General features: G+C 42.9%; 1 protein-coding gene across 1 annotated transcript; it reads left to right on the top strand.

The window, feature by feature from the left end:
* The first annotated feature begins 1963 nt into the window (after nucleotides 1-1963).
* On the top strand, nucleotides 1964-20823 carry LOC133495288 (uncharacterized). The gene is made up of 3 exons (XM_061809756.1): nucleotides 1964-2452; nucleotides 6360-6456; nucleotides 19934-20823. Exons 1-3 carry the CDS (start codon nucleotides 1964-1966, stop codon nucleotides 20671-20673), a joined length of 1326 nt encoding a protein of 441 aa, XP_061665740.1. The 3' UTR covers nucleotides 20674-20823.
* The last annotated feature ends 3010 nt before the right edge of the window (nucleotides 20824-23833 follow it).

The raw sequence follows: 23833 nt of genomic DNA, 5'->3' as shown, positions 1-23833 counted from the left end.
TTTGATGTAGTCCCTTGTTTTTCAATGGTTATTTGTGCTAATTCAAGGTTCGCACGCGGCCCTAAAAGTCCCTAAAAACCCCTACATTTCTGAGGGTCCATTTAGGGGCCCCTGAAAGTCCTTAAAATTCACCGAAAACCAGTCAAGCCCTTAAAATACCTGAAATTTAAAAAAATCAAAGGGAGGACCTCTACCGCCAAAATTCTCCCTAAAAAAAATGTCTTATTTAAAAAAAAAATAAAATAGAGATCTGTCTGGCGTCCAAAACAGCTGGAAATTGTCAACGGAAGTCACTCTGTGTTCACAACTTTTTTCTTATAGTCGCCATCTTGTCGTTGATATTCCATTGTTTGTTTTTGTGAGTAGGCATTTCACTTCGTCTACGTAGCGTAGTTCTTTGATCGATCCAATAAGAATACTTGTATCATGGGGAAGTGCATTTTTCAAGATGCTTGGGTTGAAAGTAAAGAGTTTGGGAGCTGGGTCAGTCGAGATCCAAAAGATCGGGACATGTTCTACTGTCATCTGTGCAAACATAGTTACGAGCTTGGAAAGATGGGCGTCAAAGTACTGGAGTCGCACTGGAAAAACAGGAGACGTGCTGATTTGGCGAAGACTGTCTAATCTTCTTTTAGTATGAATCTGTTTCAGTCAAAATATCAAGATAGTGAAGCATCAACTTCAGGCAGTAGTAGGGATCAATTAAGCACCAGTACTGGCAGTGCCTGCGCACGTACATATGTCCAGTCATCGACTTCAACCAGCCAGAAGTCAGGGTTCATGAACGTAGTTCAATACACGAAGGCGGACTTGGTAAAGGCAGAGATCGTGTGGACTTTAAAAGTGATCTGCAGCCATCACAGTTACAAATCTTGTGAAAATAATTCAAAAGTTTTTGCAGTCATGTTTCCAGACATTGCTAAAAACTACCACTGTGGGGAAAGGAAGACTCCGTACCTGGCTACATTTGGCATCGCTGCCCACTTTTCATCTCTACTGAGGCAGAAAGTGAAGGCTGAATCAGTGATTGGCCTCCTCTTTGATGAGTCTCTAAATCATGAGATGCAAGATAAGCAGGTGGACATTCATGTGCGATTGTGGATGGATGACCGAGTCCGCACTTGCTACCTCATCTCTGAATACCTGGGACATTCAGCAACAATTGATCTGAGGAGCGTCTGGACCCTATCGTGTGTGACTTCGGTCACCGTAAGCTGCTCCAACTCTCGATGGATGGCCCCAATGTTAATTGGAAGCAGTACAAATCTATTCAAGAAGAAATAGAAAAGATGACTACCCACCGCATGCTGCAGACCTGCGGTCTACATGTCCTCCATAATGCATTTCGAATCGGTTGCGAGGCAGCTGGATGGGGTTGGAAGATTTTCTGTCCAGTCTCTACAACTTGTTTCATGATGCACCTGCCAGGCGCGAGGACTTTAAACAAGTCTCTGGATCCAAGACACTCCCTCTCATGTTCTGTAAGCACAGATGGCTTGAAAACATTAATGTGGCAGAGAGAGCAATCACCCTGATGCCACATGTGCAAGATTACTGCGAGGCAGCAAGGACGAAGAAGGTGACCTGCCCAACCAATAGCTCCTTCACTGCTGTTCAGAAAGCAGCACAAGACTCCATCTTTGTTGCCAAGCTTCACTTCTTTCTTATGTGCACCAGGCTGGTGGAACCATTCCTGAAATTGTACCAGACTGACATCGCAAAGGACATGAGCACCCTCATCAAGACTCTGATGGAAAAGTTCATCAAGCCTGAAGTCCTTAAAGAAAAGGCAGCCTCCCTCACCAGCCTTGTCAAGATTAATGTGGGTGACAAGTCACACTGGGTGGATTTATCGAAAGTAGACATAGGCTTTGCTGCTGAGAGACTGCTTCTGAAATCTGGCATTGCAACCGACCGTGTAAAGCAGGAATTTAGAATGAGCTGCCAAACTTTCCTGGTAAAGATGATGGGAAAGTTGCTGGAGATGGACCCCATCATATACAGTTTAGTCCGCCTACTAAGATGGATGGACCCTCGGCAGATTGCCATGAAAGATGAGAAGGAGAACAACAACAAAAAACTCGAAATAACCTTGAACATCATGGTGGATCACAGAAGGGTGGAGGAAAGCAATTGCGGCAGGATTCTATTCCAGTATTCCAGACTGAGTGAAAAGATCCAAGAAGATGAGGAGATTATCTCTGAGTTCAACATCTCTCAGGACAGGCTGGAGACGCTTTTCCACTCCACTCGGCATCGGCAGGAAAGCCAGCAGTTCCGGGAGTTATGGGGTGTCATAGAGCAGCTGCTGCTCCTGTCTCATGGACAGGCATCTGTGGAAAGAGGCTTCTCCACAAACAAGGAGCTCACCGAGGACAACCTAAGCAAGGAGTCACTGATTGCTCGGAGGCAAATAGTGGAGCTGGTCCAGCAATATGGAGGGCCTGACAGGGTGCCTATCACAAAGGAAAAACATGTCTTCTTCCAGAAATATTTATGTCCACCATCGAGAGGAAGAAAAGAAGGATGCATCAAAACAGGCAGAGAAGAGGAAGGCAGCTAAGGTAGAGTGAAACAGCCTCAAAGCCAGAATAGAGACAGACATATCTACACTTATTGAGAAGGCTGACGGGCTGTGTCAGGAGGCAGAAGAAAAGAGGAATCTGAGGTTTATCACCGAGGCCAATGCACTCAGAGGCAGAGCAAAGGACAAGAGAGCCATTTTGGCACCTCTGCACTAACAAATAGAGGAGGCACTGGGTAGGCTCAAGGAGCTAGAGTAGGGGTGCTGAGACAGACATCAGTAGAAGAAATTTGTGTATATAGTTGCAATTGTAGTTAGAATCTGTTTTTCTGTATACTGTTATGTGAAGACATTGAAAATGGTCATATCAATGAGAACGACCACAAGGTGCGACAGGTGATCACTGTCACAGGTACTGAGGTACTGGAACCTTTGATGAACCGTTAATGGCACCATTGGGTGAGTCTTTTTTTTCCCTTATTCTTGATTTGCCACGATGGCCCTAAATTTTTCGTGTCGGCCCCCAAGAATGCCCCTAAAAAGCCCTTCAATTTTTTGGGTCAGAGTGAGTATAAACCCTGTAATTATGATTTATTACATGTTTACCTGAATTAATCTTGTTACGGACAGCGGGGTAGATCGGGGTCGATATACCTCACTAATCTGGGTTTTGGTGTTTGACACTTCCCTTTGGCTTTCCTGTGTGCATTTTGGATGTTCTCCTCGTACTCACAAGGGTTTAGTCCGGATAGTCTGGCTTCCTCCCAAATTCCAAAAACATGGATACTGTGTCAATTGTGTGAACCAACTTCATGACCTGACTTGATATGACATGACTTCATGAACATCATGATGACTATATTTTCCGTAGGTGTGAATGCTTGTTTGTCTATACTTGCCGTGCGGTTGCCTTGACTGGTTTAGGATATGCGCAACTCACAAGTGGCCCAAATGAGGAAAAGTGCTGTACAAAATGGATGGTAAAGCACAGTGATGAGTAGTATTCATGTGAAAGTAAGAAGGACAGAACAAATCACGAAGTGTAGACGATCTGTAGAAATTAAGTGATTCAATGAATTGAAGCAAATGCTGTTGGTTGATCTTACTTTTCGAGTCATACTCTGCTAGTGTACTGTCCTTGCAACATCCAAATTTCCAATGAAAAACCACCTGCACTTAGGCCACAGAATTTTCATGCACAATTTGTTAAAGCCGGAACAAACATGGAGATGACTGAATTTATTTCCCCCTTGTGGACTTGTTTACTTTGTTCTGATGTTGATCTAAGTTAAACCACGCTAGGAGAACGGCATAAGTATTTTTCCATGCAGTTTGTATTCATTCATCCATTTTCTTAGCTGTTTATCCTCACAAGGGTCGCGGAAGTGCTGGAGCCTATCCCAGCTGTCAACGGGCACGAGGCGGGGTACACCCTGGACTGGTTGCCAGCCAATCGCAGGGTACTTGGAGACAAACAGAAGCACTCACAATCACACCTAGGGGTAATTTAGAGTGTCCAATGAATGTTGCATGTTTTTGGGATGTGGGAGAAAACCCACACAGGCCCTGGGAGAACATGCAAACCCCACACAGGGAGGGCTGGGATTGAACCCCGGTCCTCAAAACTGTGAGGCCAACACTTTCCAGCTGTCACCGTGCCGCCACAGTTTGTATTCATTCCATTCCAAAACCTTTCCCCTTGCAACATAATGAAAATAAAAATACTTTTTTTCTGTCCAACACAATATGGCCACATGCAGGTTTAGCTCATGTTTGTCAGTTTCAAATTTTTATCCTATAGTAATAAAAAGAGTTTATTTCCTTTGTACAACCAGGTAAGGCATTCGCGGCATTAGAATACAGTATATGCGCCAACTATTCAGTATTCAGAAATTAGGAAAAGCATTCGCTTCGCTGGGCTGAATGGCGAAGCCGAGCATTTCAAAGTACCCGTAGCAATTTCAAATGTTGACAATGCTTTTTTTTTTTTTTTTTTTTTTTAAATAAACAAAATGTCACCACAGAGTCAACATAGAACACAACATGCGGTGTTTAGGGTTTGTTCATGTTTTAGCATCACAATTGAACTGTGTAAGCAGATGGCAGAAAAAAAATTTAATTTACAGGTGGTACACTACAGAACGAGTATCAAACTCATTTTTGTCGCGACTCTCATTCTAGACGCGGTTTCGCTCAGAGAGCCATTGTGTCTGTGAAACCATAAAAATCTTTAATCGCCTCATATTTACACATAACATTTCTGAACTACTTTTGGAATCAAAAATCAAGAGTAAGGGTTTTTTCAACCATGTTTGGTAATGCAAAAATGGTTACTATTTCAATGTAATCAATCTACGTGATTGACTTTCATTGAGAAATCTGAATATGTTTTGTGAAAGGGTAGATGATAAAATAACACACTTATTGTACTATATGTCTTTCCCATGAAGGAGAGAAACACCACGTTATCATAATTGATATTAACTGTTATGATGTTACTTGGCCTATGTCATCTTTAAAGTGTGCAATTCATGTTAATTCAGTTTACTGTGGCCAGTTAGTGCCATTTTTTTGCAAGTGATAAACGCGCCACATGGGGTCGCTGTTTCTCCAGCATTGATGCAAATCAGGCGACTGACAAGCAAGAGAAGTCGTGTCAAAAGGGTTCGCTGCACCGGAACACGTGATCAATGCAACATGAAGAAAATGCATAGTGACAAGTGCAGAGGTCGTCTCGTACGTGACCTTCGTCTTCCTCCATTCCTCAGTGTTGGCTCATCTATGTGATCTCTGCTGAGGTGCTACAGCGAAGAAACAATTTTGTCTGCCCTTTGCCTCTGCACACTCGTCCAAATGTCAGGACAGTCAAACAAATCCGTAGAGGGCAACTGCTGGTTCTTCATTCTGTCCTGCATCTTTTATTTGTAAAACGTCACGAGTAATAGCATCACTTCTAGAGGCAAAATGTGTAACATGAATGCAAACAAGATTTGCCCACTGTATTCCATTTTGGCTGAATTCCAGCACTCTGAATATTTGAAAGACTCGTTTTACATAATTACTGCCTCTTTTATTTAAACAAGCTAGGAAGGTGCATAGCCCTTAGGTAGTCCTATGTAGTTATAGCATAATATTAAAAAAAATATATACTGACCCCCCCCCAACACCCTGACATGCCTTTAAAAAATACTGAAATTCATCACAACATAAATGTAGCCTTTAATAAATTTGTGATCAATGTGCAAGTGGGTGAGAAGATGACGGAGGAATGGAGGAAAAGTGAGCTGGTGTCCATTTTTAAGAACGGGTTACGTGCGGAGCTGTGGGAACTAAAGAGGATTAAAGTTTATGAGCCATACAATGAAGTTATGGCAAAGACATAAATTTTTGGTCTCATGCCTATTAACGGTACCGCAGATGCATTATTTGCTTTAAGGGTGCTGATGGGGAACTACAGAGGTCAGAAGGAGCTACATTGTGTCCTTGTAGATCTAGAGAGAAACTATGATAAGATTACCCAGTTCCCACTGGGGTATTGCATGTGGGAGTCTGGAGTGGCGTGAAGCTAGCAGTACACTGGTGAGGTGTGCTCAAAGTGTGACTCTGTCAGACTCTATCAGAGATCAGGTATGAGCCCCTTCCTGTTTGCAGTGGTAATGGCTTGGGTGACTTGAGGTCAGGCTGAAATCTTTGTGAACCACGATGTTCCCAGATCACATTGTGATCTGTAGTGAATGTAGAGAGGGGGTGTAGGAAAAGTTAGAAAGGCGGAAGCATGCACTGAAGAGAGAAATCCTGATGAGCCGAAATAAGACATATCGTACTGTATTTGCAGGAACGAGAGAGGCGGCGAGGAAAGAGTGAGGGTACAAGGAGAAGAGATTGTGAGGTTGCTGACTTTAAATACTTTGGGTCAACAGTCCAGAGCAATGGTGAGTGTAATAAAGACGTGAAGAAACGAGTCAAAGCAGGTTGGAACAGCTGGCGGAAGGTTGTCTGGTGTGTTATGTGACAAAAGAGTCTCTGCTAGGATGAAGGGCAAAGTTTATGAAACAGTGGTGAGCCCCCGGTCATGATGTACGGATTAGAGACGGTGGCACAGAAGAAACAACAGAATGCAGAATTTGAGGTAGCAGAAATGAAGATGCTGAGGTTGTCGCTCAGAGTGAGCAGGTTGGATAGGATTGGAAATGAGCTCATTGGAAGGACAGCCAAAGTTGGATGTTTTGGAGACAAGGTTAGAGAGAGTAGACTTCGATGGTTTGGGCATGTCCGGAAGAGAGAGAGTGAGTATGTTGGGAGAAGGGTGCTGAGGATGGAGCTGGCAGGAAAAAGTGTGAGAGGGAGACCAAAAAGAAAGGTGATGGATGTTCTGAGGGCAACTGGTGTTAGGGAGGCGGATACAGGAGAAAGGCTTACATGGAAAAAGGTGACGCGCTGTGGTGACCCCTAATGGGACAAGCCGAAAAGAACGGAAGAGGAAGCCCAGTGTGATCACATCTTTATTGCACTGCGCCTGCACAGACCCAATTACAAAGCCGACCAAAGTCCTGAGTGATATGACGGAGAGAGTACGAGGGTGCGAGCTATGACGGATGAGGCCACAAAGTCGTGTGAGCTTCATGATAACCCAGGCGTGGGACACAAAAGCAGCTAACGTGACGATTGGTCAAAATTTAAGGGACGTGCAAATGACACCGTTGTAACTACAGACATTATGTTTGAGACTTCTATTAGTTTGTCTATATTGGGTTCAGTCCCTGTGCTTCCTTGGACAGCCACCGCGGACTGCTGGGATGTTGTTCATTTCATTACTGTCTGTCACGTTGATCAGCCATGACGACTGAGAGAAACAACACTGCGGCACGAAGCGTCACAGCCATAAAGACAAGTCATCCTGTGAGTGTGTTTGCAATAAAAAAACGGCGAGTGCTCTGGGAGTGCGCCGCTGTCCCCGAGCTAACAGCCTGAAGTTTATTTAAAGATTTGTTTATCTTCATTTATGAATGACTCAAAGTGGATATCAAGGGAACGCTGAGTTTTTAATTCCCACAATAATGTTCCCCTACGATCGCATACCCCTTGTATGTGCAGCATAATGTGTAATTTGTGTTTCCATTCATTATTTGAAAGAGGTGACCAAATTTCTATGAATATAATTACCGGTGCCTCTTTTACAATATAAAATCTTTGGGAAGATCATAGAAGCTTTGAGGACAGAGTTTACAGTCTACGTAAGTATAAGAAGCCCAACCAAACCTTTGTCACAAACGCTTGGTCAATAACCCACAAAATGGAGGCGATTTGTAGCCCATTTTTGGGGGGTGCTGCAGCCCCCTAGAATGAATCCCAAGACCTATAAACCTTCGATCCTTGAAATGCTTCCGAATCACGGCTACAGCATTTTACATGCCTAGAGAACAGCTGTGCACATACCACCCAGTGCTGGAATTAGTGGATAGCGGTCTTGCTATCATTAACCATGACTTGTTTAATTACACTAAAGGGGTCTCGCCCAGATGGTGTACACATTATAGTCGGTGATTTTAAATTTTTTTTCCACACCCCTAAGAAGGAGAACACCCAATTGCAACATGCAAAGCCCTTCCAAGGGAGATCAGATCACAGTGAAATTTGAAACGGCTATCAAAGACAAATGGTAGATTACAAAGTTTTTCAGTTTTGAGGGAAAAGTTCACTCTGACACCTTTGCCTCAATCACGTTGATGTCGATGATGTGCGAACATTTACTGAGGCCGTATCGGCCAATCTGAAGACAACTGGGTCGCTTCAATGAGACAATGTAAAAGTTCTTACACAGTAGTCCTCCGATGGCATTTACCGGAGAAGAATGAATACTTTGCATTCTCCCCAGCAGGATGATGTTCTGCAAAAGATTTAAAAAGCATATCAGTCATATTAGCGCAGCGCCGACTCAGCTAAGCTGTCAGCCAATTAGCCTCAATTGATGTTGCAACAACACGCGCAATTGTCCGTCTCACACGAGGACATGCTTGCAGCCTAATAGTAGCCTACAACAGAGAGATAACAAGGAGAAATTATGACTTGTTTGGTTTTTGAAATCCAATTTTCCACTGTGCATTGTAAAAGCATCTGCACTGTGGCTGTAAAATGTTTGAGATTTGAAAGTGGGGAATCTGGTGCTGTTTTTCCACTTTTTTTAAATTATAGTTAATACGGACTATTAAGGAGCGCCCCTAATGGGACATTGAAAATAAAAAAACTTGTTTCTCATTGTAATGAGTAAGTTTCTCATTGTAATGAGTAAGTTTCTCATTACAATTACAAGTTATTCATTACAATTACGAGTTATTCATTACAATTACAAGTTATTCAGTACAATTACAAGTTACTCATTACAAGTTACAATGAGTAACTTACTAATTACAATGAGAAACAAGTTGTTTTTTTTTCAATGTCCCTTTAGGCTTTCCATAGATGGGGAAACCACTATGTTGGTATTGTTTTTGGAAAAAAGATATTTGTGTGGCTTCATGTCTTTAAACTCTCCATCTAAGACAAGTGTCAGTAACTAAAAAAAAAAAAAAAATGGCAGGCACCACAAAATCCTTTTGACATCGAAAGTGAGATAACAGTGCGCACATAGTTGTTTATTCTACCTGTATGTAGTTATCTGTTGGAGTCATCCTATATTTATACGAAATTAAACCTAAACTTTTCTTATCTGCCTGCAGCAAAACAAAAGTGGCATCAGCTTCTGTGTTAGGTCGTCATCTTATTGTGTGTGGTCAGCTGTCAAGTTGAATTAAAGTTTCACATGACAATGTAAAATATATAGTTGCAAAATAAAAGCCAGTTAAAATATTTATTTTACCAGTGTAAGCTAAGCTAATTTATTTATTTAGCACATTTCATACACAAAGAAACTCAATGTGCTTTACATGATTAAATTCTTTTGAATACAGAAAAAAAACATCTTATAAACATTGAACACAAACAGGAAAAATGATTAAAAAAAATACAATTAAAACTGCATTTAGTGCGATAAATAACATTGAAGACTTAAAAAAATGTCCATTGGTGTTAATGATTGTCTGCACGTACCGAGCAATTGCATTGTGACAAGTCCAAGGAGGGCCCAATCTCCAAGTTGCATTGTTTTTTTTTTTTTTTTTTTTTTTTTTGTCATGAATTTCGTCAGCACAAGCGCAATAGAAAATGGATTGATGGGTAGAAATGAATTTAATGGTACAGGCGTGAGGCCTCTGAGCTCAGTCTGCTGTCTCTCCCCTCGTCAAAAGGCTTTTATGCGGAGCACATTATAGATGTCACTTCAGATATAATGATTTGATGCACAGAAACGCGTTGCACTTGATTCCGGTCCAGATTAAATCTAATTGGCCACAGAGTTTGGCAGATTATGTCAAAATAAAAATGCTCTCAGTCAAACGAGGTTGGATTTATTTTGAAAACTGTCATTTGATGGAAGTCTGCAAAAATGCACTTACTGTATAATTTACAATACGACGCTGCTGTAGTAAAGTGAATGCAGACAGTTTTTATTCAGACTGCACTTGAAAAAAAGATTTAATATATCAAGAAAATATGAAATTTAATTGTACATTGAAAGACCATTAAATTCTGAAACACAGTAATTATCGTTATGAAGTACTATACACTCCTTTTCTGCTGTTCGTATTCTTGTTGTCAATATCGAGACTGGAATTTGCTGCGGCTCAGTGCAGGGGTGCGATTACAAGGAGAGCGATACAGGGCCACAGCCAACATTACCCCCTCCCTCCACGCCCACCGCCCACCCCCCAACACCACCACAACCACCAATACTACCTCTAATAGAAAGCTGTGATGAAGCAGTTCTTCAAAAATAAATATACGGTATGTTCTGTACAAAAATGCAGTCAATGATTAGATTTTTTCTGTCCATGCTGATAGGTGAATTTTAACATGTTTAAGACATCCATCCATTTTCTTAGCCGGTTATTCTCACAAGGGCCACAGGGAGTGCTGTAGCCCATCCCATCTGTCAACGGGCAGGAGGCAGGGTACACCCTGAACTGGTTGCCAGCCAATCGCAGGGTACATAGAGACAAACAGCCACAATCACAATCACACCTAGGAGCAATTTAGAGTGTCCAATGAATGTTGCATGTTTTTTGAGATGTGGGAGTAAACTGGAGTGCCCGGAGAAAACCCACGCAGGCACAGGGAGAACATGCAATCTCCACACAGGCGGGGCCCGGATTGAACTCTGAGGCCAACCCTTTACTAGCTGATCCGCCGTGTTTAATACATTTGAGGTAAAAAAAAAAATAAAAATAAAAAATCCTTGAAGCCTTCATTTTTTTCAGTATGTGGCATTGGAGAAAATATTTCGTGCAATCCTGAATTAGAGGTTCCACTGTATCCTGATGGTCTGATTCGCCATCCATCCATCCATCCATCCATCTATTTTCTATGCTGCTTCTCCTCACAAGAGTCAGAGTGCTGGAGCCTGTCCCAGCTATTTTCAGATAGGACGGGGGGTTGGAGATGCACCCTGGACTGGTTGCTAGCCAATCGAAGGGCACATGGAGACAGACAACAGTCGCACTCATAATCACACCGAGTGGCAATTTAGAGTGTCCAGTTAATATTACATGTTTTTGGGACGTGTGAGGAAACCCATGCAGAACATGCAAACTCCACATAGGCGGAACCTATGACCTCTAACCTACCTACCTAAACTTTGAACCCCAGTCCTCAGAACTGTGAAGCTAACGCTCTAACCAGTTGCTCCACCGTGCTGCCCCGTTTTGATTCTATTCAGTAGAATTCCCAAACACACTTGCTACCCTTTTGAGAAACTGTGTGCGTTTGTCCGCAATCATCTTATTTATAACAGGGCTATGATTTTTTTATTTTTTTATCTATTTTTTTTTTTAGCTCCCCACTTTGAGGCATTACTTTTGTCTCGGCACCCTTCAAGGAAGCAGGGCCGTGCAGATTTGTGACAAAGAAAAATATTACAACAAGGAAAGAAACAAGACGTACGCCCTTCACATAGGAAACCAAAAAAAAAAAAAAAAGTTGAGTTTGATGAGCACTCACGGATAAAAGCACTCCATCAGCACCGAGACATTTCGTTGTGCATAGATAAATGCATTCATAAAGTAATGGAAGACATTTGCACTAAATGGATATTTGCGCTGTCTTTGCATGGCATAACTGCATATACCGGTACCTACTGTATGCACTTTGGAGTCAAGTCAGGTTCTCGTCCAAAGTTTTTGGGCGAGTGGGCTGGAGCTCAAGTTGTGTAGTGTGTTTAAACGATGCCTGCATATGAGGAGGAATTTAATTTTTGAGCCTCCTAATGCTGCCGCAATGTGACAAGCATACCAAGAAGAGCGGTTGTGTACAGTGGCTCGTTTCCACAGCAACTTCCTGACTCTACGATAATCACCATTCAACCTACAAGTGCTTTCAGTTCATTTTTACAAAAGAAACGAAAAATGGCTATAAATAACTACATTTAACAAAGTGCTGATTTTCTTCAATCAGAGCCTGATTGAAGTTCTCAAGCAATGTAATCAATGCCGGAGTGCTCTTATCTGTGACCATTCAACTTTAGGCCGTGCCCAAAGCACTCAATACTTTTTAGATCTTAGGGAGCCCAAAATGACGTTTTTTAATCTACCATAAAGTAGATTTATCCTGTAAATGAGACATTGAACTAATATTTGACATGTTTGTGGGTTTCCCTAAGAGACAGCATTTTTCTCCATCGGCACCTATTTTTTGCTTATCATTTTTAATCGGATAAAGATGAGTGGATTCTGCTTGATGCTCTGGAACCAAGATGTGGCCTGCATCACCAATTTTTAAGGGTCTTTCCCCCTTCTGCCTAAGGCAACATGACCTCTAAATTATTCTGATAACTTGGAAACTGATCCCTTATCCCTGGTATCAGATAAATAGTCCCAAGTAGGTATGACAAAATACCACCAGTGTCTTCACAGTCTGCTCCGGCTTGAGTTCTTTGTTCCAGCGTCATCTGCGGCTCCTTAACCCAAAACAAACAATCTTATTTTCGTCAGTCCGCAAAATCTTGCACCATTTCTCATTAGGCCCGCCAATGTGTTTTCTGGCAATCAACCTTTTCATCACAATTTTTAAAATTATCCTTTTGCGGATTTTTCTTGCCATTCAATAAGCGTTTGCAAGAAATGTAGAGGAATTGTTGAATGTAGTCCAATGTTCCCGTGGGCAGAATACGAGGTCCACGGGTCAATTGTAAGCAAGAAATACAATGCAAAGCATACAATAATCACTGGAAGTACTATTGCAATAAAATTTACAATTCAAGAAAAAAAAGGGTTTCAAGAAAATCAATCTAATGTCCCCGAGCAAGAAATGTGTACTGGCCATATCTTCGGGAGTAATATTCAGTCATTCAATTTAGAAAAGTAAACGGTAACGGAGGAGGTAGCACAGTGGATGTCTTTTTTTTTTTTTTTTTTTTTTTGACTGCTTGTATGAGTGTGCTGGTGTTGCTGTCAAATCACAAGAACATCTCCAAAGCCTCACCCTTGAGAGGGGCCAGCCTACGCCGTCTATGGAGGCGACATTTTGGGACGCACTCCCGAGAGCCTCGTCGACATCTCCTGATCGCGCCATTAAATGTGATCACGCTTAGGCTGAAGCAAAAAGAAAGTTACGTAATTTGTATCAATGTGTCGATGCCGCAGACAACAAATTTCTTTTTTTAAATATCATAACTTGAATTAAAAAATGCGCTGTTAGTTGTTGTTTTCCTACTCATCAAAAGAAAACCGCTTTATCACAAGATAGATTGTGACCAAGAGACTACGATTCCCACCCCTGTAACATATGATTTCTATCTAAGCTATTGGTTTTCTCATTTGTTGTATTGAAATATTTTTTATGAGTGAGCAGCGGGCAACAAAGAATCTTGATACAGTATTTCAAAAAGACTGAGTTTACATTCGCTGCTCACAACAAGTGAGGGAAATTGAGCTTCAAGGGAAATTTTAGGATGAACCTAAAATGTGCTTTAACTTGTACAAGTGAATTTAATTTGATCTCCTCAAAACTTTTGTGTGCAACACTGACCTTTTCAGTACTTATTGCATAACCAACTGTTCTATAAAAAGGCAAAATTCACATCAGTTGTGAACATTATACACAAACACACACACACATATATATAACAGCATGGCTGTTGAGGTTCTCGCTTGGTGTGATCGGGTTGGATAGGATTACAAAGGAGCTCATTAGAGGAACAGCCAAAGTTGGATGTTTTGCAGTCAAGGTTAGAGAGAGCAGACTTAGATGGTTTGGACATGTTCAGAGGCGAGAGAGTGAGTATATTGGTAGAAGGCTGCTGAGGATGGAGCTGCCAGGCAAAGGAGCGAGAGCAAGACCAAAGAAAAGGTTGATGGATGTGGTAAGGGAGGACCTGAGGACAGTGGCTGTTAGAGAGGAGGATGCACAAGATAGGCTTAGATGGAAAAAGATGAGACACTATGTTGACCCCTAATGGGACGAGCTGAAAGAAAAAGAAGAAGAAAACGGCATGGTGGTGCAACTGTTTAGAGCATTGGCTTTGCATTTCTGAGGACTGGGTTCAAATACCAGCCCCATCTGTGGGGAGTTTGCATGTTCTCCCCGTACCTTTTTTCTCCGGGCACTCTGGTTTCCTCCCATATCCCTAAAACATGCATTCATTGGACACTATAAATTGCCCACAGGTGTGATTGTGAGTGCAAATGTTGTCTGTCTTCATGTGCCCCGTGATTGGCTAACAACCAGTTCAGGGTGTATACCCTGCCTCCTGCCTGGAGACGGCTGGGATTGGCTCCAGCACTCCTATGACCCTTGTGAGTATAAGCAGCTAAGAAAATGGATGGATGGATGGATGAATATCACAGCGGTACCTCTAATTATAAATTTCTCTAGTAAGGAAAAATTCAGGTTACTAAATGCCTCCTCTGAAAAATATTCTCTAGTTACAAAGGAAAATTCACAATGCGAAAGGCAAAAATAGGCGCTGAATTTGCAGCCACCAAACACCCGTCACTTAAACATTTTTCAACTAAATGTTCGCTATCTTAGTTAGAAAGTGGTGTGATAGAGCCGCTCTCCCATTGGCTATCACCATAGCGTCTTCCTTATATCTCAGTGGCTAGGGGGGATGTCAGTCTTTACCCATGGTGCTTTTCATTTGCCTTGAACACTTGAACATCACTGAATCACACGCTAGCACACATTGGAAAAGTACAACTTTTCTGTTACATTTTCAGTTGTGTTTTTTGCAAGTTATTAATTTTTTTTCCCCACGGGTCCCAGGAATTTTTAGTGGAATGAAGTTGTGTACGTGCGTACATTTTTACGTATTTTTTCTCTCACCTGTCAAACTATTGCCTCCCCCTCCTCCGTCCCTAATGACTCCTTTGCTTGTCACTCACCCTCTCTTCGCATCGTCTCCCAACACCAAAGGTAAATCAACATAATTTTTATTATTCTCAACATTATGTATGCTGAATGCATTTTTTGTGGGGGGATCTTGGAACAGATTAGACTATTTACATGTAAAAAGCGCAAAAAATTCACCTTACACAACGACTTCTGGAATGAAGGAATTTCGTCGGTATAGGTATCTCTGTGTGTGTTGTCCGTGTGTTTATTTATACAGTGAAAAAAATAAACCTATCAGCTGGAATTCTGACTCTCAAAGATCTGTTAGTCCGCCTTTAAATGTTCACCTCCAGTCATGTATTCTCCTGAATCAGATGCACCTGTGTGAGGTTGTTAGCTGCATAAAGACACCTGTCCACCCCATACAATCAGTAAGACTCAAACGTGTAACATGGCCAAGACCAAAGAGCTGTCCAAAGACACAAGAGACAAAATTGTACAGGGCTGCGGAGAAATTGCCAAGCAGCTTGGTGAAAAAAGGTCCACTGTTGGAGCGATCATTAGAACATGGAAGAAGCTAAACTTGATGGTCAGTCTCAATCGTAGTGGACCCCCATGCAAGATATCACTTCGTGGGGTCTCAATGATCCTTAGCTGAGGAATCAGCCCAGGACTACACGACAAGACTTAGTCAATGACCTGAAAAGAGCTGGGACCACCGTTTCCAGTGTGACTGTTGGTAATACACTTAGATGTCATGGTTTGAAATCAAGGATGGCACAAAGTTGCAGAAGTGTCATTCTACGATATCCAAGTGGTCCCCATATTGGCTGGATCCTCCGTCCGTGACATCACCCGGACATTCGCCAATGAATGGTGCACCCTAACTACAGGAGACAAATGCGCCCCTTCTGACACGGAAGCTCTTTTCGAAAAGGAGAACACCACACAACCGAGTGAAGTTACCGGGGCAATATTACACTATTGTTTGGAGCCCTCGGGGCAATATTACACTATTGTTTTGAGCCATATTCAGATGATATACGATCACAGCCAACGACGACAGCCAAGGTGATCAGAGAGACAGGCAGGAGAGTACTTGGTGTGTCATCTGGTAGGAAAGGGGAGAAGGAGACTTGGTGGTGGAACCCCAAAATACAGGGAGTCATACAAGGAAAGAGATTAGCGAAGAAGAAGTGGGATACTGAGAGGACTGAGGAGAGGCGAAAGGAGTACATCGAGATGCGACGTAGGGCAAAGGTAGAGGTGGCAAAGGCTAAACAAGAGGCATATGAAGACATGTACACCAGGTTGGACACGAAAGAAGGAGAAAAGGATCTCTACAGGTTGGCCAGACAGAGGGATAGAGATGGGAAGGATGTGCAGCAGGTAAGGGTGATTAAGGATAGAGATGGAAATGTGTTGACTGGTGCCGGTAGTGTGCTAAATAGATGGAAAGAATACTTTGAGAAGTTGATGAATGAAGAAAATGAGAGAGAAGGAAGAGTTGAAGAGGCAAGAGTGAAGGACCAGGAAGTGGAAATGATTACTAAGGGGGAAGTCAGAAAGGCATTACAAAGGATGAAAAATGGGAAGGCAGTTGGTCCTGATGACATACCGGTAGAGGTGTGGAAGCAATTTGGAGAGATGGCTGTGGAGTTTTTGACCAACTTATTCAACAGAATACTAGCGGGCGAAAAGATGCCTGAAGAATATAGAAAAAGTGTTCTAGTTCCCATTTTTAAGAACAAAGGGGATGTTCAGAGCTGTGGGAACTATAGAGGAATAAAGTTGATGAGCCACACAATGAAGTTATGGGAAAGAGTAGTGGAGGCTAGACTCAGGACAGAAGTAAGTATCTGCGAGCAACAGTATGGTTTCATGCCTAGAAAGAGTACCACAGATGCATTATTTGCCTTGAGGATGCTCGTGGAAAAGTACAGAGAAGGTCAGAAGGAGCTACATTGTGTCTTTGTGGATCTAGAGAAAGCCTATGACAGTACCAAGAGAGGAACTGTGGTACTGCATGCGTAAGTCTGGTGTGGCAGAGAAGTATGTTAAAATAGTACAGGACATGTATGATGGCAGCAGAACAATGGTGAGGTGTGCCTTAGGTGTGACAGAGGAATTAAGGTGGAGGTGGGACTGCATCAGGGATCAGCTCTGAGCCCCTTCCTATTTGCAGTGGTAATGGATAGGCTGACAGATGAGGTTAGACTGGAATCCCCTTGGACCATGATGTTCACAGATGATATTGTCCTATGCAGTGAAAGCAGGGAGCATGCAGAGGAACAATTGGAAAGATGGAGACATGCACTGGAAAGGAGAGGAATGAAGATTAGCCGAAGTAAAACAGAATATATGTGCGTGAATGAGAAAAGTAGAGGGGGAAGAGTGAGGCTACAGGGAGAAGAGATAGCGAGGGTGGACGACTTCAAATACTTGGGGTCAACAATACAGAGCAATGGAGAGTGTGGTCAGGAAGTGAAGAAACGGGTCCAAGCAGGTTGGAACAGCTGGCGAAAGGTGTCTGGTGTGTTATGTGACAGAAGAGTGTCTGCTAGGATGAAGGGCAAAGTTTACAAAACAGTGGTGAGGCCGGCCATGATGTACGGATTAGAGACGGTGGCACTGAAGAAACAACAGGAAGCTGAACTGGAGGTGGCAGAAATGAAGATGTTGAGGTTCTCGCTCGGAGTGACCAGGTTGGATAGGATTAGAAATGAGCTCATTCGAGGGACAGCCAAAGCTGGATGTTTTGGAGACAAGATTCGAGAGAGCAGACTTCGATGGTTTGGACATGTTCAGAGGCGAGAGAGTGAGTATATTGGTAGAAGGATGCTGAGGATGGCGCTCCCAGGCAAAAGAGCGAGAGGAAGACCAAAGAGAAGGTTTATGGATGTGGTGAGGGAAGACATGAGGGCAGTTGGGGTTAGAGAGGAAGATGCAGGAGATAGGCTAAGATGGCAAAAGATGACACGCTGTGGCGACCCCTAACGGGACAAGCCGAAAGGAAAAGAAGAAGAAGAAGAATACGATCACAGCCAAACCCCATCCCCGTCCGATCCACTTCCGCGGCGGAGATGAGCTTTCGCGGTTGGGGGTGTTTTTCTGCACATGGAACAGGACGACTGCACTGTATAAAGGAGAGGATGACCGCAGCCATGTATTGTGAGATTTTGGGAACAACCTTCTTCCCTCAGTCAGAGCATTGAGGATGGGTCTTTGCTGGGTCTTTCAACATGACAATGACCCGAAGCACACAACCAGGAAAACCAAGGAGTGACTCCGTAAGAAGCATATCAAGGTTCTGGCGTGGCCTAGCCAGTCTCCAGCCTGAAACCCAATAGAAAATGTTTGGAGGAAGCTGAAACTCCGTGTTTTTCAACGACGGTCCAGAAACCTGCCTGATCTAGAGAAGATCTGTGTGGAGGAGAGGGCCAAAATCCCTCCTGCAGTGTGTCCAAACCTGGTGAACAACTACAGGAAACGTTTGACCTCTGTAATTGCAAACAAAGGCTACTGTACCAAATATTAACCTACTTTTTTTCATGTGTTAAAATACTTATTTGCAACCGTATCAAACAAATAATTAAAAAAATCATGCATTGTGATGTCTGGATTTTTCTGTTTAGATTTTCTCTCTCACAGTGGACATGCACCGATGTCAATTTCAGCCCCCTTCATGATTTCTAAGTGGGAGAACTTGCAATATCGCAGGGTGTTCAAATACTTATTTTCTTCACTGTATATATTGTCATGCCATGCATATGAAGCAGAACCTTTAATTTCGTGACAATTGTCAGTGGTCCGGAATCAGTGCTTCTACATAAATTAAGAGATGACTGAGTGATTTCATTAAAGTCGAGGACACAGGTGGAATGCATATTTTGTTCACATTCCTTTTTTTGAAGGATGGCAACATTTTGATGTCATGTATTAATTCCGTCATTCTGATTTTTTTTTTTTTTTTTTTTTTTGCCGGCTGCCACACATTTCCACATATTTCAATCTATTGTGTTTTGTTTTCTTTTCAAATTTGTGTTCAAGGATCATTTTCATCAATTGATAGTCTGTGCATTGGAAAGCTCGTGCCGTAAACGTGCCATAAAGTTTGTAATTATTGTGTGTCTTCGAGACCTTGGACCTTGGGCTGAGTGATGGGAGCTTTGATATGCGATTGTGACCTCCAAAGTGCAACTGCATAAGACGTGGACACTGCCACCACGTGCGTGTCACTATGGTGCATTGAAAGGTGGTGTGGGGGAGGACACAGCTGCAGCTAACATTAATAACAGAATTAAAAAAAAAGCACAGGCAAACTGAATTCACATCAGGCTTTAATTTAATCGGGATTTGTGCTCATCCTCCTTGACTGCGGAGTTCGTCAGCTGAGATAATTAAGTTTGGAAAGACATCCCATCGTCCAAACAACACTGTGATTTATTTGATTTGAAGCGTGTCCACTCCTGGAGCCGTTTCATTTGATGATCTCAGTGTGTGTTTGTGTTGGGAGGGAGGCGTAAGAGGGATTTGTTCTGAGCAATTTACATCCTCTCTGTAATTGGCTGATTAGCCGTAGCTCATGTTTGGGGGCAAGCGCAGCGTCGAGAAGTTCTTACTGCACACAAAACATAGGAGAAGGAAAAAAAGAGTCGCCATGGCCCAGACAAAGAACCGTAAGTTTTGATGAATCGTCTCAAATTTGTCGATTAGGCCAGATATAACATTTTTCTTCTATGAGGCGTCTATGGACTTATTCACATCACAAAATCTTGCCAATCTAAAAAAATGCTGATGCTCATTTCATTTGTGCTTTTTCACATGTTCTTTATATTTGCAATTTGGATCCATTTTTGGAAAAGAAATAGCTTTAGTCGAATAAGAGTGTCGTTGTTAAGTTCCATATGGGAAAATCCATCAGGAATGTCGTAAAAGCCGCGCACAGATTAGCCTCGCTGAGCTTTTCCCCCTGCTTCCCTCCTTCAGTCCAGGTCACCATCAGGGAATACCTGCCTTCCGATCAACGTGTGGTCAAAGAGCTCTTTTGTGACGGGGTCCGTGAGAACATATACCCGGCCTTCTTCAAGTCCATGAGCCACCCAGACCACGTAGGTGTGACGCTCAGCATCTGTGTGGCTGGCTACGTACTCGGGGGCAGCTCCTACTTCCAGGCGCTACTCTTTGGCGCTGCGTGGGCAGGACTCATCTACTTCTGCTGCCATGACATCTATGAGGGCTACATGCTAAGGAGGCTGAGCGCAGATATGGCTGACATCCAAACCAACTACCTAGACAATCCAAATAATGGCTTTTGGGTGGCAGTGGTGGGCGACAGCACGCCGTCCAGGGTGGTGGGCATGGTGATGGTGATGGGGCGGAGAGAAGTGGAAGAAGATGACCATCGTGACAACTTGAACGGCGGCATGGGGACGGGATCCTCGACCGACGGGAGCGGAGATAGCGGCGAAATGTCCTGTTTGGTTGTGGCGTTTCCATGGCGTCGCAAGAGGTTGGGCTCCCAGCTGACCCAGCGGGCGTTGGACTTCTGCAAAGAGCGGGGCTTCGCTCGCCTCCTGCTGGATGTCAGCTCGCCACAGACGGGGGCCATCTCCCTACTCCGAAAGGCTGGCTTTATGCAGACCTCATCGCACAGCAACACGCACGGCAATCATTTGATTGCCAAACTGGCCAGAATCAGTGTAATCCGCATGGAGAGATTCCTCTAAAAGACTCCCAAGACCTCTTCCAACCTGGACTGTGTGGCACATTGTTCCAATTTAAATTATGCAAATTACCTTTAGTTTGCATTTCGTCGTGTAGTGGCCACCACTCAAAAATATACCAAGGTTCATCGCCGGGTGTTTTCGTCCACTTGAACAAATAAACCTCCTGTGAAGTAGATGCCTCCTTTTTGTCTTTTCAAGAAGAGTGATAGCCTTCAGAAATTACATTTCTTGTGAAATTTGACCGTACCATGTGTCGAGGTAGATGTTATACCCACAAACACACTGTCGTCACTGCAAACGTGACGTGTGGAGCTGCAGTATGCAGTGATGAATGTTGCAAACTTTGGGATCATAACCCCCCCCCCACACACACACACACACACACACACACACAAGCACTATCCGATGTCCATCAAAACTTGACATGACAACATGACACGAAAAGAGAGTCGCTCACTGAAGAGGGCTAAAAAATGTTATTTGAGGAGTTGGCGTTAGTGAATTTATTCTGTCAGGGACAAACACAAATTGTAGAGGAGTGCCCAAAAAAAATGTAAGTGCGAGATGACGAGCCACCATTCGCTGCATGACAGAGGTTGTAACACTAAATGAAATGTTATATACATCTTGCAACCTTCAACAGATAAATGGTAATGTATTAACATATAAGATTGATATATTGATTTTACATTATACCGCAATGTTATTTTTACCAAGAAGGACTATTGGTAGAAAAAAATGGCATTTTTGAATATTGTTATAAAATAAATTTACAGTTGAACCCTGACAGACCGGACTAAAAGGAGTGCGAGATTGTCCATATAGCCGACTGTCCGTTACGTTGAAAACCCTTTTTTCTGAGGCCATGTATTACCTTATTACTCTACAGTACAAAACTTTTGCTTTCTAGGGTTTTTGTGGCATAAACACCCAGTTCTGTACAAAATATTTGTAAATACCTGTTTTAAAGAAAACCTTGCAAATGTTTGAAAGTTTCACATACTTACAAAACCTATCATGCTCGTGTGTTTGGTCATAGTATCGTTATGTGCTGTACTTATTATAGGCGAGTCATTTTCATGAGCCATGAAGAATTAATGTGTTTCCTAATTCCAAATCCACTGCCATAAGCGAACAACTTGATGACAAAAAATTTTTACTGTTTACTGTTAAAATGTCACCAAAAAAATTGCGTATTCCAGAATCCAAAGATGTGTTTATGGTTTTTACACTTCATCAGAATTAATGCTGCAGCCGTACTGCTCTCTCTGGGTTCTATCCACAATAGACAATAGATATAACCGTTGTCACGTGGTCACCACGTAGGGATGGGAGGTGTGTTTTTTAGAAGTGGATCTATTCCTTTTTTTCTCTATCTGGCACCCGGAAATATGGAAGTTCCATTATTTGCCTCCATTGCACTACAGGGCTGGTATGCAACAGCGGGCAATTCTGGAAAACAATGAAAATAAAATAAAAGTTAAAATGAAATAAAACAGTTGTAAGTTAAAAGGTAAATGAACTTTTCTGAAACACACGAAGCGCCAGTGCAGGGATTTTAAACAGTACAGTGGAATGAGTGGTTACAGCATTAGCATCACAGTTCTGAGGACCAGGGTTCAAATCCCGGACCCACCTGTGTGGAGTTTTCATGTTCTCCCTGTGCCTGCGTGGATTTACTCCGGTTTCCTACCACATCCTAAAAACATGCAACATAATCGGAGACTCTAAATTGCCCCTAGGTGTGATTGTGAGTGCGACTGGTTGTTGTGCCCTGCGATTGGCTGGCAACTAGTTCAAGGTGTACCGAGTTAGCTGGGATAGGCTCCGTTCATTCATTTTCCGAGCCGCTTTTGCCCATGACGGTCGCGAGAGTGCTGGAGCCTATTCCAGCTGTCAACGGGCAGGAGGCAGGGGACACCCTGAACTGGTTTCCAGCCAATCACAGGGCACACAAGAACAAACATTTGCACTCAGGGCAATTTAGAGTATCCAATGGTTGTTTTGGGGGATGTGCGAGGAAACCGGAGAGCCAGTAGAAAACCCACATATATACACGTTAGCACCTCCATGTTAAGGCCCTGTCACACCATGACGTTCTCGTCAGCGTTCTATAGCGTTTGAGGAAACGATGGTAGTCGCCGGGATAGCGCCAGAAGAGCGTTGTTTGAACGCTAGTGAACGTCAATGATCGCTGGGAATCTGCGGAGAACGCCGGTCCGGAAAAAAAGTTTTGAACATGCAGAAACATTCTCACCGAGACCAGCGTTCATCAACGTTTAATTTTAAACGCTATAGAACGCTGACCAGAACGTCGTGGTGTGACGGGGCCTTTACATCAACGGTAAATAACCTCTGGCTATGATTCACATGTCAACTGAGGTGTACAGCTACAAGTTACTTTTTGGATACTCCTAATATGGTGATGTCCGGAGCCTCTGTTTTACAAACTATCAGACATTAAATAGCACCAGTTACACCCTCTATTGTACTTCTGGCCACTCAAATATGTGAGAAAGGAGAAGTTCAGTCATTTGGAGGTGGGGGAGAACTTTGTGTTAAGCCTCTTTCAGGGAGAAGTTGAATCCGTCTACTTCAGAGGAATTAATGCCAGCCATCTTCTAAGACCTCACAACTCTTTGCTTAAAATACCAATGAAAAATGCAATAGTGTCAGGACATTGAAAGGTTTAAAATTCTTTGGAGCTGAGAGAACAGTGTGTGTGTGTGTGTGTGTGTGTGTGTGTGTGTGTGCATGTATGAGTGAGCGCACGCAGCATACAAAGAGGATAAAGAATGGAGTATAACGCTGTGCATCCAGGTCAGCATATACTGTGAAAATACCAGCATTTGACCTGATGGCAAAATAAAAGAATAATCAAGCACAGTTTTCATCCATGTAATTGTGTGTGTGAGGTTGTATGTAGTTGTGATTTCATCAAATTTCCTTCCATTTTAAATCGTGTGAAAATGGCTCACTGATGGTGTAGTGGTTAACATGGCTGACTTTGGTGCAGGTAGCATAGGTTTGATTCCCATTCGGTGATGATTTTAATGAGAGTGTAAATGGGTGTCTCCCTTTATCCAGAACGTACCCTCTCAGGTGCTGGAGAGCGATCCAGGGTGAAGTCTGCCTTTCTCCGGAGTTGAACAGGAGCGGC

This window comes from Syngnathoides biaculeatus, chromosome 2, assembly GCF_019802595.1.
Source record: "Syngnathoides biaculeatus isolate LvHL_M chromosome 2, ASM1980259v1, whole genome shotgun sequence".
Taxonomy (NCBI): Eukaryota; Metazoa; Chordata; class Actinopteri; order Syngnathiformes; family Syngnathidae; genus Syngnathoides; species Syngnathoides biaculeatus.
This window is presented reverse-complemented; position numbering and strand designations above follow the sequence as displayed.